General features: G+C 36.5%; 1 protein-coding gene across 1 annotated transcript in view; it reads right to left on the bottom strand.

The window, feature by feature from the left end:
• Positions 1 to 1,252: 1,252 nt before the first annotated feature.
• Positions 1,253 to 14,188, bottom strand: part of CHRNB3 (cholinergic receptor nicotinic beta 3 subunit) — a 38,104-nt gene continuing 25,168 nt past the window's right edge. Inside the window, exons 6-8 of the mRNA XM_051973570.1 lie at positions 6,857 to 6,966; positions 4,731 to 5,613; positions 1,253 to 2,143 (exon numbers count right to left, since the gene is read on the bottom strand). Of these exons, the coding sequence (XP_051829530.1) occupies positions 2,009 to 2,143; positions 4,731 to 5,613; positions 6,857 to 6,966 (1,128 nt within the window). The 3' untranslated portion in view covers positions 1,253 to 2,008. The remainder of the gene's footprint in view (positions 2,144 to 4,730; positions 5,614 to 6,856; positions 6,967 to 14,188) is intronic.

Genomic DNA, 14,188 nt, shown 5'->3' with positions numbered 1-14,188 from the left:
TAGCCTCATCTGGCAGACTTCTTTTGTGGTCTGTAATGTTGCCTCAAGGCTGTTTAAAACCCAGAAAGACCAAGGTGGACTTAGGATGTCTGGGTTGAATAATTCCCGAACAGTGAGACCTGGGACCTCAATTTCCTCCTCTATAAAATGTGGGAGTTGGAGTAGATGGCCTTTATGAATATTTCTAGGTCTAAATCTATGATCCTTTAGCAAATTCAAGTTTTTTGGCATTTTCTCAGCAGGGCCAATTAGTTCTTCATCATTAGAGGGTAGATTTGATTTTGGAAAACAATCAAAACTCAGGGAAGGCCAAGTTTAATGAAAGGAAGTGGGAGCAGGAAGAGGTAGAAAGAACACCCTCGAGACTACCACATTGGATCCCGGGTGAACTTTTTCTAATTTCCAAAGGTGAGGTATAAGAACATTTTGGGGAGTGATGATATTATTGGAATAGATTTACCAAGGTATTTGATTTGAAGGGCATCGTTTGTCAGCATGTATATGTTCTAGTTTGTATTTAGAATGGGAAGACCTATGGTCAAGTTTAGTTCCAACACTTAGAATTTTGTATGACTTCTAGAAAATCTCAATTTCTCTGAGTTGCATTTTCCTGATTGGAAGGCTAGAGAGTGGAGCACTAAACCTTTCCTTTAGAGATGACAGAAATGGGACTTTCAGTCCGTCCCTTTCCATCTGCAGCTCAGTCTGGTTTTAGCTCCACTGAAGAAGATGCCCTTTGCTAGTACTTCCTAGTGTCTCTCTTCCCTTCCAGCTTCCTTTGATATGTTGTCTTCCCCTATTAAACTGTAAGTTCTGACATCTTTTTCTTATTTGTATCTCAAGTACTTAACACAGTGCCTGGCACATAGCAGGCACTTGATAACATTTTTATTGAATTGAATTCTTTATTGGTAAACTATATTGGTATAAGGAAAGATCTCTGCAAAGTATAGATAAGAATTTGTGTATACATAATACATACACATATATATGTATGTATGGGTGTATATAAATACATGTCTATATATATGTGTATATGAGAGAAAAAGTGAGAGACAGAGAGAGAAAGAGAGAAAAAGTGAGAGAAAGAGACAGACAGAAAGAGAGAAAAAGCAAGAGAAAAACAGAGAGAGAGAAAGAGAGAGAGAGACAAAGAGAGAGAGAGACAGATAAAGAGAGAGAGAGAGAAAGAGAGAGAGAGAGAGAGAGAGAGAGAGAGAGAGAGAGAGAGAGAGAGAGAGAAGAAGAGAGAGAGAGAGATCATTCCTCAGGTTCTTGGTTCTTTATCAGATGACTACTCTTTGGACATCTATATTCCCAACCTGTTTCCAATACCAAACTGTCTCTGGATAAGAGAAAAGAACTTAGAAGTGGAAGCAGAAAGATGACTGGCAATTTTTGTGTCTGGGGTAAGCAGAACAAAATATACTCTGAAAATGCCTTCAATTCATTTGGGAGGAGATAGAAGAAAACACTAAGGCTACTGCTGGGGAAGGAGAATTCTTTCTGATTGAGAAAAAGTGAGCAAATAAGGTAAGAAGGAACTGAAGAAGAGTTCATCTTAACCACAGTCCCCATGGGGAGGTATCTGGTCATTTGGTAGTTTATTGTTTTAATTAATTCTTCCTACTAGCTAGATGTTCAGCTCAGTTGTTTTTATGCTACTGAAAAACTAAAAGTATTATTAGTGCTCTTTCTAAGTCTTGCTATTCTTGACCAAAGTTCTGGTCACTCAATCTTAGTTTTAGCTTTGCCTGGGTGCCTGAGGAAGTTTCCTCCTTTTTGTGCCTACTTCAGTCTAATGGGGACCCAAGAATATGAAATCATTTATTGGTAAACCCAAATTTGGGAAGCTTCTCTTCTGGGCAGGAATTTATTCTTAGCTTAGGATCAGGGCCATTTTTATAAGTATGCTCATTATGCTGCTGAATATATGCTAATTAAATATTGATTCTAAGAGATAGCTCCATCCTTATAGCATTATTGAAACTATCACAAAAAATGATTTCTAATGATAACTGTTTAGCCACATCTGCAGAGCTGGAGTAAATATCAGAACAGAACCTGTTATTGATACTAGCAGAAATAGCCAAAGGAAGATACGATCAAGGACTTGAGCCACAAACTTCCAGTCTTGGACAACCTGTAAAAGAGAAAAATGACATTTTAACAGAGTGAATGAAGTAACTTACCTGACTTCATTTGCAGAATATGTGACTGTAAGTTTCAGATTTAAAATGCATCTGTTTGCAATGAGCAGCAGAGTGACATGGTAGAAAGCATGTTGGACTTGAAAGTAGTCAATAAATATTTGTTAAGCACATACTGTGTGCCAGACACTGTGGTTGTATGCTGGGATTAGAAGGAGGAAGATAAGCAAACTATGTACTAGCAAACTATGTATGCAGGATAAATTGGTGATAGTTAATAGAGCATTAACAGGATTAAATCAGAAAGGTTTCTTGTAGAAGGTTGGGATTTTATTTGAGATATGAAGGAAGTGAGTGAGATAGAACCTCTATGAGTTTCAGGTTGCTCTCTCAAACCTCAGGTTTTAGATGGATAGTGGGTGAGTTATAAATGGGTCTGTTTTGATGGAGGGGTTTCCCATTATGGTTTGTAATTTATTTTCTCATATTCAGTATGCCATATTGTAAGGCAGTTAAATGGTGCAGCGCTGGAGCACCAGGTCTAGAGTCGGGACTATCTGAGTTCAAATTTTGTCTCAGATGCTTATCTCTATTTATCTTGGCTCTTTATCTATAACTCTGGAAAAAGAAATGACAGACCACTCCAGTATCTTTGCCAAGAAAACCCTAAGGACAACATCCATGGGGTCACATTGAGTTGGACACAATTAAATGACTGAACAACACACCATATTGTATTGGCTTAATCTAATATTGCATATTCAGAGTTTATGACATTGGATTCATCAGAGAAAAAAAATCTCTGCATAAAACATCTATGACCAATGAAATTCAGTCAATTTAGGTCAGAACTTTTTTCCTGTTTTAATGAGTTTTTCTAAATATGTTAACAAAATAGTGTTGATGGAATGAAAAAATTCAGAACCTGGATTCCTTTTGAGTTTTTATTTTTAAATCCTGTTGATGAAATAACTTGTTATTCTGTGAAAAATGAGAAATCACTAAGGATTTGGATAATCAACTTAACATGTAAAATTAGATTATTTAAAATTAGAATAGGGGTTGATCAAAATTCTTATCCTTAACCTTTTCACTTTTCCTCACAGTATTTTTGGAATTTTAACCTTAAAATTCTTGCGTCCATCCTATATTTTTTCAGGTTTTACTTTTATTTATTTATTTTTTAAAGTACTATTTCAGGCAAATAGAAAAGTAGAATTATAATAATTGGCACTGCTATGATCCTTTAAGGTTTGCTGAGTGCTTTTCATATGTTGCCTCATTTGAGGCTCAGAACAACCCTGTGAAATGGTACAATGAACAGTCTGGAGTCAGGCAGATTCACGTTCCTGAGTTCAAAACTCCTAGGCAAGTCACTTAACCTTGTTGAACTTAACTTCCTCATCTGTAAAATGAACTGGACTACTACAGTATTTTGCAATAAAACTCCAGATAGGATCACAAAGAATTGGATATGATTGGTCAACAGGAGCCAGGGAGATGTCTTCAAGTCCTACTCTCAGAAATTAGCTACATGAGCAAGTCATTTAGGAAGTGCTTTGATGCACTTGTGGAAGGAGTTTCTATACAAAGAGTATATATACAAGAGAGAGAGAAGAGAGAGACAGAGACAGAGAGACAGAGACAAAGAGACAGACACAGAGACAGAGATACATACACACAAAGAGACAGACAGAGAGGGAGAGATATACATACACACACAGAGAGACAGATAGAGGCAGAGAGAGTTTGAGACAGAAACAGAGATAGAGACACACAGAGACAGAGAGAGACTGAGACAGACAGACACAGAGAGACAGAGACTGAGACAAATACAGAGACTGAGACAGAGAGATGGAGACAGAGACAGAAAGAGAGAGAGACAGAAAAAGAAAGGCAAAAGAGACAGAGAAAGTGGGACACATACACACACAGAGACAGACAGACAGACAGACACAGATAGAGATAGAGACAGAGACAGAAACAGAAACACAGAGACAGAGAGATAGAGAGAGACACACAGACAGAGAGACACAGACATATAGAGACAGACAGAAGCAGAGAGTCTGAGACAGAGACAGACAGAGATAGAGACACAGAGAGACAGAGAAACTGAGACAACAGACATAAAGAGAGAGAGAGAGAGAGAGAGAGAGAGAGAGAGAAGTAAAGGGAGAGGGAGGAAGAGGAAAATGGAGAGAGAGAAGAAGAGGGTGAGGGATAGAAACAGGGAGAGGGAGAAGGAGAAGGAGAGAGATACAGTGAGTAGAGTGCCAGGTGGAGTCAAGAAGATCTGAATTTGAATCTGGCCTTGGACACTTACTAGCTTTGTGACTCTGGGCAAGTCACTTTACTTCTCTATGCCTTAGTTTCTTCAACTATAAAATGGGAATAATAATAGCACCCGCCTCCTAAGGTTGTTGTGAGACTCAAATGAAAAGATAAGCTTAAGCACTTAGCACAATGTCCAGTACATAGGTATGCTATATAAATGCTGGGTTTCATGACTAATTATTGTTATTATTATTAATATCACAATCTTAGATATCAGTGACTTCTATATTTTCAGAGTTCACTTACCTCATTGATGAAATGCTCTTTTTTCACATGCCTAGAGATGTACCTAATGGACTCAGCAGCTTTTTCCAAAAAGGCAACCAGTACTTTTTCTCCATCTTTCATTTGCTTCTGCTTCTGCTTTGTGGGCATTTTTGCTTTAGCTTCTGGCTGGCTTTCTACCACATCTGGGAATGGGTAGCGATCAATAGGGCCCTTCATGCAGAGAAGTTTTGGTAGTTTTTGGAGAAACAATCTTTTTACCCACGGGGCCATAGGATGGTAAGTGGAAGAAGAGCGGTGATGAACATTGATAACAAAGACTGTGACAATGATGGACAGCGTGACAAAAATCATGATGAATAGTAGATATTCGCCAATCAGAGGGATGACCTTTGAAGATGATGGAATGATTTCTTCAATCACTAGGAGAAAAACAGTCAGAGAAACTAGAACCGATGTGGAGAGTGAGAGTTTTTCTCCTTCATCAGAAGGCAAATAAAAGACAAGGACAGTCAGAAAAGACAATCCAAGACAGGGGATGATGAGGAAAAGGGTATAAAATAGAGGCAGGCGCCTCAGAACAAAAGAATATGTAATGTACGGGTAAGAATACAAACCCTCCCTTCTGTTTCCTTTCATGCCTTTGGCATAGAGTATTTCCCATTCTCCATTATCAAAAAAGTCATTCCTATCAACGTTTTCATCGATTAAAACAAGGTCAACCATAGTACCATCATAAGTCCAGGAACCAAACTTCATTGAACAGTTCTGTCGGTCAAATGGGAAAAACGTCACATCCATTGTGCATGAGCTTTTGTAACTGGATGGAGGAGTCCAAACAATGGTTCCATTATGTCTTATTATAACCTTGGTCATTAGAGAACCTTCAAAGCGTCCATCAGCACTGAAAGAGAGACAGTTGCTTTTAATTTGAAGATTTGTCATGTGTGGAATGATTGGTTTTTTTCTTTCAACATCATCTGAGTTATGAAATTACTCTTTTCCAACTATGAGGATAACTGAGAACCTGGCTCTACTACTTGCTGTGTGATCTTATACAGGTCGTTTTATTTCTTTGGATTTCAGCTCTCTTCCTTATAAAATAAAGGGGTTAGAATAGATCAAAAAATCATGGAATCTTTAGGAACACCTCCATTTCTAAATCCTCCCATTTTCTTCACAGAAGCCTTCTCTTCTTTTTAAAATAATGAAATTATTTTTTTTTACAATTATTTTAATAATCAGAATAATTTTCTCTTTTATTTTCTCATTTCAGATTCAGCTCCTGTAAAAAATCAGTACCTGAAGAAGATGATTGATGAGATTGTCCTAGCCCTCAAGGATTATGTTTGAGTTGGAAAGCTTACTTCTGTTTAGAGTGTCAACAGAATCCAGTATGGCTGACTTCTTATCCTCAGGAGAAGAAACCCTGAACTTGTACCTCTCCATTAGAGTTTAGGATGACCCCCTTCATGAAGGAAGAAACCAACCAGAGTGCTCTGGATGAAGATATATATTCCTCTTTCCAGATTGTTGGAGACTGCTGAGTCTCATGATCAAGCCATGTTCTCAGCAGGAAGAGCTAAAGACTTCTAGCGCACCTCTTCATTAAATGTTCATCAAACAGGGTTGATTTTCAGTTGTCAAGGGAATTCTTTCAAATATTATTTAAAGTTTTCAGACTCTTCATTTCTTTTATCTTTGATTACTCAGAGAAAGCCCTAACCAACAATTTATTGATTGCTGGTTAGCCTAATTAATAAATTGATTATTAATTACCCATAGATTCTATCTCTTGGGGTTTTTCATTTGTCACAATAAAGCTCAAGCATCATTTCCTGCAGGAAACCCTGATCCCTTCAAATGCTAGTGCCTTTCCTCTCAAACTACCTTGTGTTTAGCCATTTTGTATTTATTTCAATTTATTCTATATATACTTATACAGGGTATCTCAAAAAGTCTTAGTATAGTTTTAATCTATTAAATCTTATGAAAACTATGAAAAATGTATATGGACATATTCATATTTGTCTTTCTTTTGAAAAAAAGGGTTGTGCATTTTGCATTTTATATTAGTAGAAAAGCAAACTTGCCCTTTAAGTATTGGAAATTAATCTCTTTAATCCATTTCCTTGTAAGATACTTACTTTTCAAAAAGAACTATATCAGGAAGCCAAAGAGATTCAGATGGAACTTTAATGGAGCTAATTCCACCATATTCATCAGGGTTCCAACGTAACTTATGATCTATCCATTCCTGTAGAGAATTAATGAAAAGTTAATTAGAATTTTGTCCTTATTGATTATCCATCCTTCCCCAAAACACCCTACTGGGGACTCCCATGGTGTGGAGGAGAGCAACTTCATGATGAGAAGCCTGTCTGAGCTCTAGGGAAACTGAGAAGCCCCTCTCTTTGTCCTGAACTTCTAAAGTTTTTAGAATTGTCATTTTTAGCTATGAATGTATTTAATTGTCATATTTAACTAAGTAATGTGACATAGGGAATAGGCTACCAGTATGGGATTCAAATCTTGATTCTGGTACTTACTATGATTATTGACAAGTAAGCACTTACTATGTGTACCAAGGACTATGAACCTCATGGAGCCCGAAGTGATTTTTCTAAGACAATAAGTCACAGATTTCTGAGAATGTAAGCAACTTGAGGCCAGAGACTGTTTTTGCCCTTCTTGTTATCTGTAGTACTTAGCATAGTACTCATGTTTAGTAAGCACATGATAAATACTTATTGATATACAGACCAATTGATCTATATCAGGGAAAAGATTTTTCGTAACAGGATTTCCAAACACTGATCCAAATTTAAAAAAAAAAAGTAGTTGTAGTTTAAAGTGATTTTTATATGGTCAGCTTTCCAATAGCTTGCTCTACAGGATTGCAAAGCATAAGTAGATGATGGATGGATATCACAATTATAGTGCATGTAGATTTTTATAATATTTTAGATACAAAATCTCATGGAATCTGACCTGAAAAGTAAATTCTTCTGCATTTCTGCCTATTGTCTGGAGAGTGAGCAATTATATAGTCTTTGTAGAATGACATTACACCGAGTTAAAGAGAGCTGCTCCATGTGATTCCATCAGAGTCACTGTGACATAAGCCTTTATAATTGAGTCCAGAGTAAACAAATGGATGATAGAACTGTGATAGTGAAATATTCATGAAATCTGAAGTCTAACTGAGTAGAGCAATACAGCTAAGTCATCATCATGATTAATATACACTATGTCTTGAAATTTTCATGGCACTCTGTTCCATCTTGGAAAAAGAAAGTAGAGTAGATGCAGTCCCTTAAAGAACTGATAATTGCAGACATAAAATGCGCATGACTATGGGAAAGGCCTTCTCTGGGACTGGCAGTTCTTTGGCCCCATCTCAGATGGCAGAGTTTTCTGTGCTTCTTTGAGATGACAGGACACATGGCATATTTTTTTGTAATTTTTACTGAAAGGATTTTCTCCCCTTTTTCTGTAGAAGTGAAAATACTCTGGTAAAAATAACTCCTTGATGTGTATATTCTCTCTAGTGATGGAGATTACAAGCTATCCATACCTACTTGTCTTGTAACACTTCTCCACATCCATCCATAAATTTATACAAGTAGTCCCCTCAATGTGCATATACTCAACATCTCCCTCTTCCATGTTAATGTATCATAAAGATAAATTATTCTTCATTGTCTCTGTGTGATCATCCCATCCTTTTTAATGGCCATATGAAAGAAAATTCTCTCTAAAAATTTAATCTGTTGGAGCTTGATATGGACTAGTTCTTATGGGGCAAAAAGCTCAAATATTTCTCTCATAATAATTTAAGGTGTTATGAGCTAAGTATAATGATGCATAGAATCCTGATGGGCCTGGAGTCGGAAAACTAGACTTCCTAAGTTCACATCTGGCCTCAGTCCCTTTACAAGCTGTTTAACCCCACGCAAGTCACTTTTACCTGGTAGCCTTAATTTTCTTATCTGTAAAGTGGGCAGGAAAAGGAAATGGCAAATCATTCCAGTATTGTTGCAAAACAAAAACAAAAACAAAAAACCAAATGGGATGGCACACAGTTGGACATGACTGAAAAATGACTCAACAACAACAACAGATTTACAGTGAAGCTACTTCTGTTTGGGGATCATATGTGGGTAGTTCTTAGGGCCCTTTGAAATTCTCACTCTGCTAGTCAATTATGGACTCTTTTGGTACTTAGTTGCTAAGTATCCAAATCTAATTCATAATCAGGAATGTTGATTCAACAATTTTTATTCTCGGTAAAAATCTTTGTGTTTATGTTGTTTTGCTTTTGGAGTTGAGTCTTCAGGGAAATAATATCTATCAGAGGAATGAAACTCAGAAAATTTTAAAAATATAACCTTTACTCACACCTCCTTGATCATGATAACATAGACAATTTTCAGAGTTTACCAAAGTTAGGATAACATCTCCTCTTCTCTTACTTTTGATTTAATAAAGAAAATGTCTATCTCAGTCCAAAATGGAGACACATGACATATAATATCTAGTTGTATAACTATACAGTTGGAAGATTGGAAGACAGATGCTTGGAATGTAATCTAGTCTTCATTTAATTTCCACTTAAGTAGTTCCTTAAAGCAAGTGGTATTTCAGAAAATATTTGGTAGAATGTACATTTATAGGATAGTTTGATTCAATTCAACAAATATTTTTTGAGTACCAACTAGATGTAGAACATGATCTAGTAATAATGTTTAGCCACATTACTCAAAGAAGCCAACCTCAAAGAATCTATAGTCTAATGAAAGACATAAGACATAGTCATAAATAATTGTGTAGAATGAGGGAAAGAAGTTCTCTTTAACCCATTAATGAAATCATAGAATAGGCAATAGAAAGATGAGTTATTAATGGGCTAAACAAAATATTCAGATATGTCTATCCTTGTTACTTTTTACAAAGTGTGAAGGAGCTCTTCCTAATGGCACCAGAGGGGTACCTTATGACTATTAAGCTTTAGTATTTAACTAAAGATTGGACATAATTTTAATGCTTTGTCAGTTCTGAAAGTTGAGTTGAGAGACAACCAAAGCAGGAAATAGTTTTATGGAGTATAACTTCTGCACTTTTATCTGAGGAAAATGGAGGGAGAAAGAATATCTACTTCTCTTTCTCCATTGACCATGGCATCAAGTAGCAAAGCTATGTATCCAGTAGAAGGTGAAGGGGGGTAAGTTTTGATTCAATAAAATTGTCTCCAAGGATGTGACCCTTAGTTACAGACAAAAGGACCAATTATGGATTCAAGACAGAATTAACTCTTCCAGTTATGATGAAGAGAGCAGTAGAACCACATAACAACTGAGCAAACTACTCTTTCTTTATGCTCCATCTAGGGGGAAATGAAATGAAAATACCAAAAGGGAATAGAAATGGAAGTCCTGTGGCACCAGAGACCTTAGCCATATGTATTCCCTATTTGTGTGCTTTACAACCAGTGTAGTCTAACACTGTGCCCATTCTTCCCACTGACAACATATGTTTTTGAGGGAAAGTGTGTCAAAAGATTATGGAGGAACATCTTATAGGTACCATCTTTTAAATGCTTTTGCTTTAAGCTAATTATGTCTATTGACTGACTACTAAAGGTAAATGCTCCAACAGCGGTCTTGTAAAGACAATTGACCCCAAACACTTATTGCCTCCTTTGAGGGGCATATCTGAGTCACAGGTCAGTAGAAAATAGTAGAGAAGAAGAAAATAGTATATAATAATGAGTTCCAAATATTTTCAAGAAGTGTTGTCATGTGGATGGGATTTCAACTTTTTCTGCTTTGTGTCAGAAGGCAGAACAAGCAACAATGGATAGAAGTTAGAGAATAGTAGATTTAGATTTGATGTAAGGAAATATTCCTTACAATCATTCAAGAATGGAAATGTTTGTCTTAGGAGGTAGTTGGTTCCATTTCAAGCAGAGACCAATTGAGGACATAGTAGATGAGTTTCCTAAACAAGTATGAGTTGGACCAGGTGGCCTCTAAGTTCCCTTCCAGCTAAGATTCAATGATTTGGGGGACTTTGACTCAAAAAATACTTTGGCTCATAAATTTTAGCAAGATGGAACATCCTGTATTCTGATGGAAGTGGATCTCTTCGATAAAGAGAGCTTTAATTGATCAAAGATGGACAGAAGCAGCTACACCCAGAGAAAGAACACTGGGAAATGAATATAAACTGCTTGCATTTTTGTTTTTCTTCCCGGGTTATTTATACCTTCTGAATTCAATTCTCCCTGTGCAACAAGAAAACTGTTCGGTTCTGCACACATATATTGTATCCAGGATATACTGTAACCCATTCAACATGTAAAGGACTGCTTGCCATCTGGGGGAAGGGGTGGAGGGAGGGAGGGGAAAAATCGGGACAGAAGTGAATGCAAGGGATAATGCTGTAAAAAATTACCCTGGCATGCGTTCTATCAATAAAAAGTTATTAAAAAAAAAAGATGGAACATCCTTGTGTCATATTCCATGATGGATTTTCTTCCTGTCAGATTCTGTGTTCCACTGTCTAAATGTCTAAGTTGAACCTTGGGTAAATCTAGTCATGCTAAGTCCCTATATACATTTAAATTTAATTTTCATAATTAACATTTTTTCCATGTTCTTCTAAGTCTAGACAATCAACAAAACAATACATCAAGACCCATTTGTACCTTCGCTGATTTTGTTGTAATACTCATAATGAAAATAGAACAATTGGATCTTAGGAGCCAAAAGCCTTTGTGGAAGATTAGAGGTCAAAGCAGAATGATCAGTGTTACAGCAGAATTCTTGGCACCTTCTAGGGCTTTTCTGTTGGGGTCTACATGTGGTTAGAATGTAGTAGCTGGCATTCACCACAGAAGGAACAATGAACTCTATTTACTTTCTTATTTACTTACAGGGACATGAGCATTTTGTTTGTCTTATTTTAAATTGTGTTAATAATCGTTTCCTGTACAATTCATCAGATCAACCTTGCTATTGATTTAATTGAGCAATTATGGTGGCTGAAAACTCTGGACTGACTCCTTTTTTGATTCAGAAATTTTTATTGCATAGACTCAACCACTAAGCTTCTATAGTTTATTGATGTGATTGATGCTCAACTAAGCACCTTGAAACACATGTAGAATTCTATGATTTCATGTTAAGCTGAAAAATCTTAGAGATTGATCTTAGAGATTGGCAGTGTCCATATATCTGGATTTCAGAAAATTATCCTGGAAAAGCTATTTTTTAAGAGGAGGGAGTTTCATAGTCTGCCATCTTGAATTCAGAATCATGATCTCTTAATCATTTGAGAGTTTGAGGTCATCTAGTACAATCTATACCTGAAAGAAATTCAGAATAATTTCAGAAAGATTCCTTTTCTGACTAATTTACCATTCCCATCCCCAATCAAAATGTCAAAATATTTACTTAAGAGGGGACTAAAATTTATGAGAAGAGACACCATGAAGACAAGTGTAGACAGTGAAACTTTGAGGTTTCCACCCATTTAAATTCTTGAAGAAAACATAGTAATATGGGTTTGGGCCAGCACAGTGCAATTGATTGAGAGATGAATTTGCAAATCCTGCCTCAGACACTTACTGGCTATGTGACCCTGAGCAAACCACCTGTGTTTGCCTCAATTTTTCTTCTGTAAAATGAGGGGGTTGGCTTAAATAGTCTCTAAGGTTCCCTTCCACCTCTAAGCTATAATGCCATGATGATAATCCACTTGGTAATACTGTGCAAAGGACTGATGCTAACAGCACTGTCATTCCCTCTACCAACCTATCCACAATGGTGGTGAAGCGGCGTCAAAGTCACAACTCCCCAGGACCCATTCTCTTAAAAGCCCCAGGAAATTGTTGGCTATATCCCTGCTCCTGACCCTTGATCTCCTGCAACCCTGGAACCTCAGGAGGGCTCCCCTCCTTGGTCTTCTTTCTTGCCAGTGACACCTTAAAAATCACATTCCATGTTTATGCAGCCTGTTCCAGTCAAGACTCTCAAAACCCTTTTCAAATATGAACTCAGGGCTATTTATCACCAGCTAAAATAGGAAATGGAATAAGGGAAAAGGTGGCTAGACAGTAGAACCAAATATTAAAGTTAATCCACAGGAAAAAAAAATCTTTGATTCTAAATATGTACTATAACATTTCCACCTTCATTTTCTTTCCTTGAACATTTACATAAAATAACCTTTGCCTGGTGAGGTTATGATGATCTGAAACAATATTCCACTTAAACCCTACTAAATTGGATTTTTCTCACTGTAAATAACCCAACCTTTAAAATTATTCAGTCTAAAAGTTAAATCAAATATGGGTGAGGATCAAATATATAATTCAGAGTCACAAGATCAACACTTTAGAGATAGATGAGACTTTAGATATCAACTGGTCCAACACTCTTATTTTTCAAATGGCAAAAAAGAGCACTAAAGATAGGCCCAAAGACTAGAAATGATTCATCTAAGGTCATATAATAAGTGATGGAGCTGGGATACAAATAGTGATGCCAGAACTAATGATTCTGCCTTCCTTCTCTCTACAATGAATTCTCTCATTAATTCCCAAACTTTGTTATCTAATAAGGTGACTTAGTTTATTTGAGGGAAAGTGCATTGTCAAATTCTCAAAATAAAATTAATTTTGCTTCACTTTAGTTTTAAGGGAAATATCTGCCAAACAGTCTTTGGGCCTATCTGGGAAGTCCATCCTAGATGAGATAGTTGAGCTGTCAGCTTTAGTGGAAATAAGAATCACAAATAATCTTTGTTTGTGATAAGGAGAAGGGGCAGAACCAAAGGAACCATGTCAAGAACCAAGGAAACATGTCAAGATGGTAAAAACTGAAAATTCAAATGATTTCAATCCATTCCATTAGATAAAAGTAGGAAACTCTGGATATATTCTCAAAACTCTTTATTTCTAAAAGTCAAAAGGCTTGGTTTTAAATCCCCCTCAGTTACTTCTTTTGAATTTCCTCATCTGTAACAGGAGGAGGTTGGACAAGATGAATTTCTGAAAGGTCCCTTCTCATTCTAGAGCTGTGGGGATCCAATGATTTTAGAGGTGGATGACTTGGCTACTTAGTTCTATCTTGCTTTGTTTCTCCTTACTAATAACAGTTGTTATTTATGTAACATTTCATATAACTTGAGGTAGCCATATTGATATTATTGCATATTATTTGGATGTTATTACCACCATGTTACAGATGAGGAAACTAAGTCTCAGAGAGGTCTCACTTATTGCATTGTGTGACTTTGTCCAAGATTACATAGCCAGGAAACATCAGGGGTAGCATAACTTCAAATCTTGTATTTTTTCCATGATGGAATTTCCTCCATTATATATTTTTATAGCCTATCACATTGTAGTACATGTGTTTTCAGTTTTTTCAGTCATGTCTAACTCTTCCTGATCCCATTTGGAGTTTTCTTGG

The sequence above is a fragment of the Antechinus flavipes genome, chromosome 2 (assembly GCF_016432865.1).
Source record: "Antechinus flavipes isolate AdamAnt ecotype Samford, QLD, Australia chromosome 2, AdamAnt_v2, whole genome shotgun sequence".
Classification (NCBI taxonomy): Eukaryota; Metazoa; Chordata; class Mammalia; order Dasyuromorphia; family Dasyuridae; genus Antechinus; species Antechinus flavipes.
The sequence above is the reverse complement of the archived record's forward strand: the minus strand, read 5'-3'. Positions and strand labels throughout refer to the sequence as shown.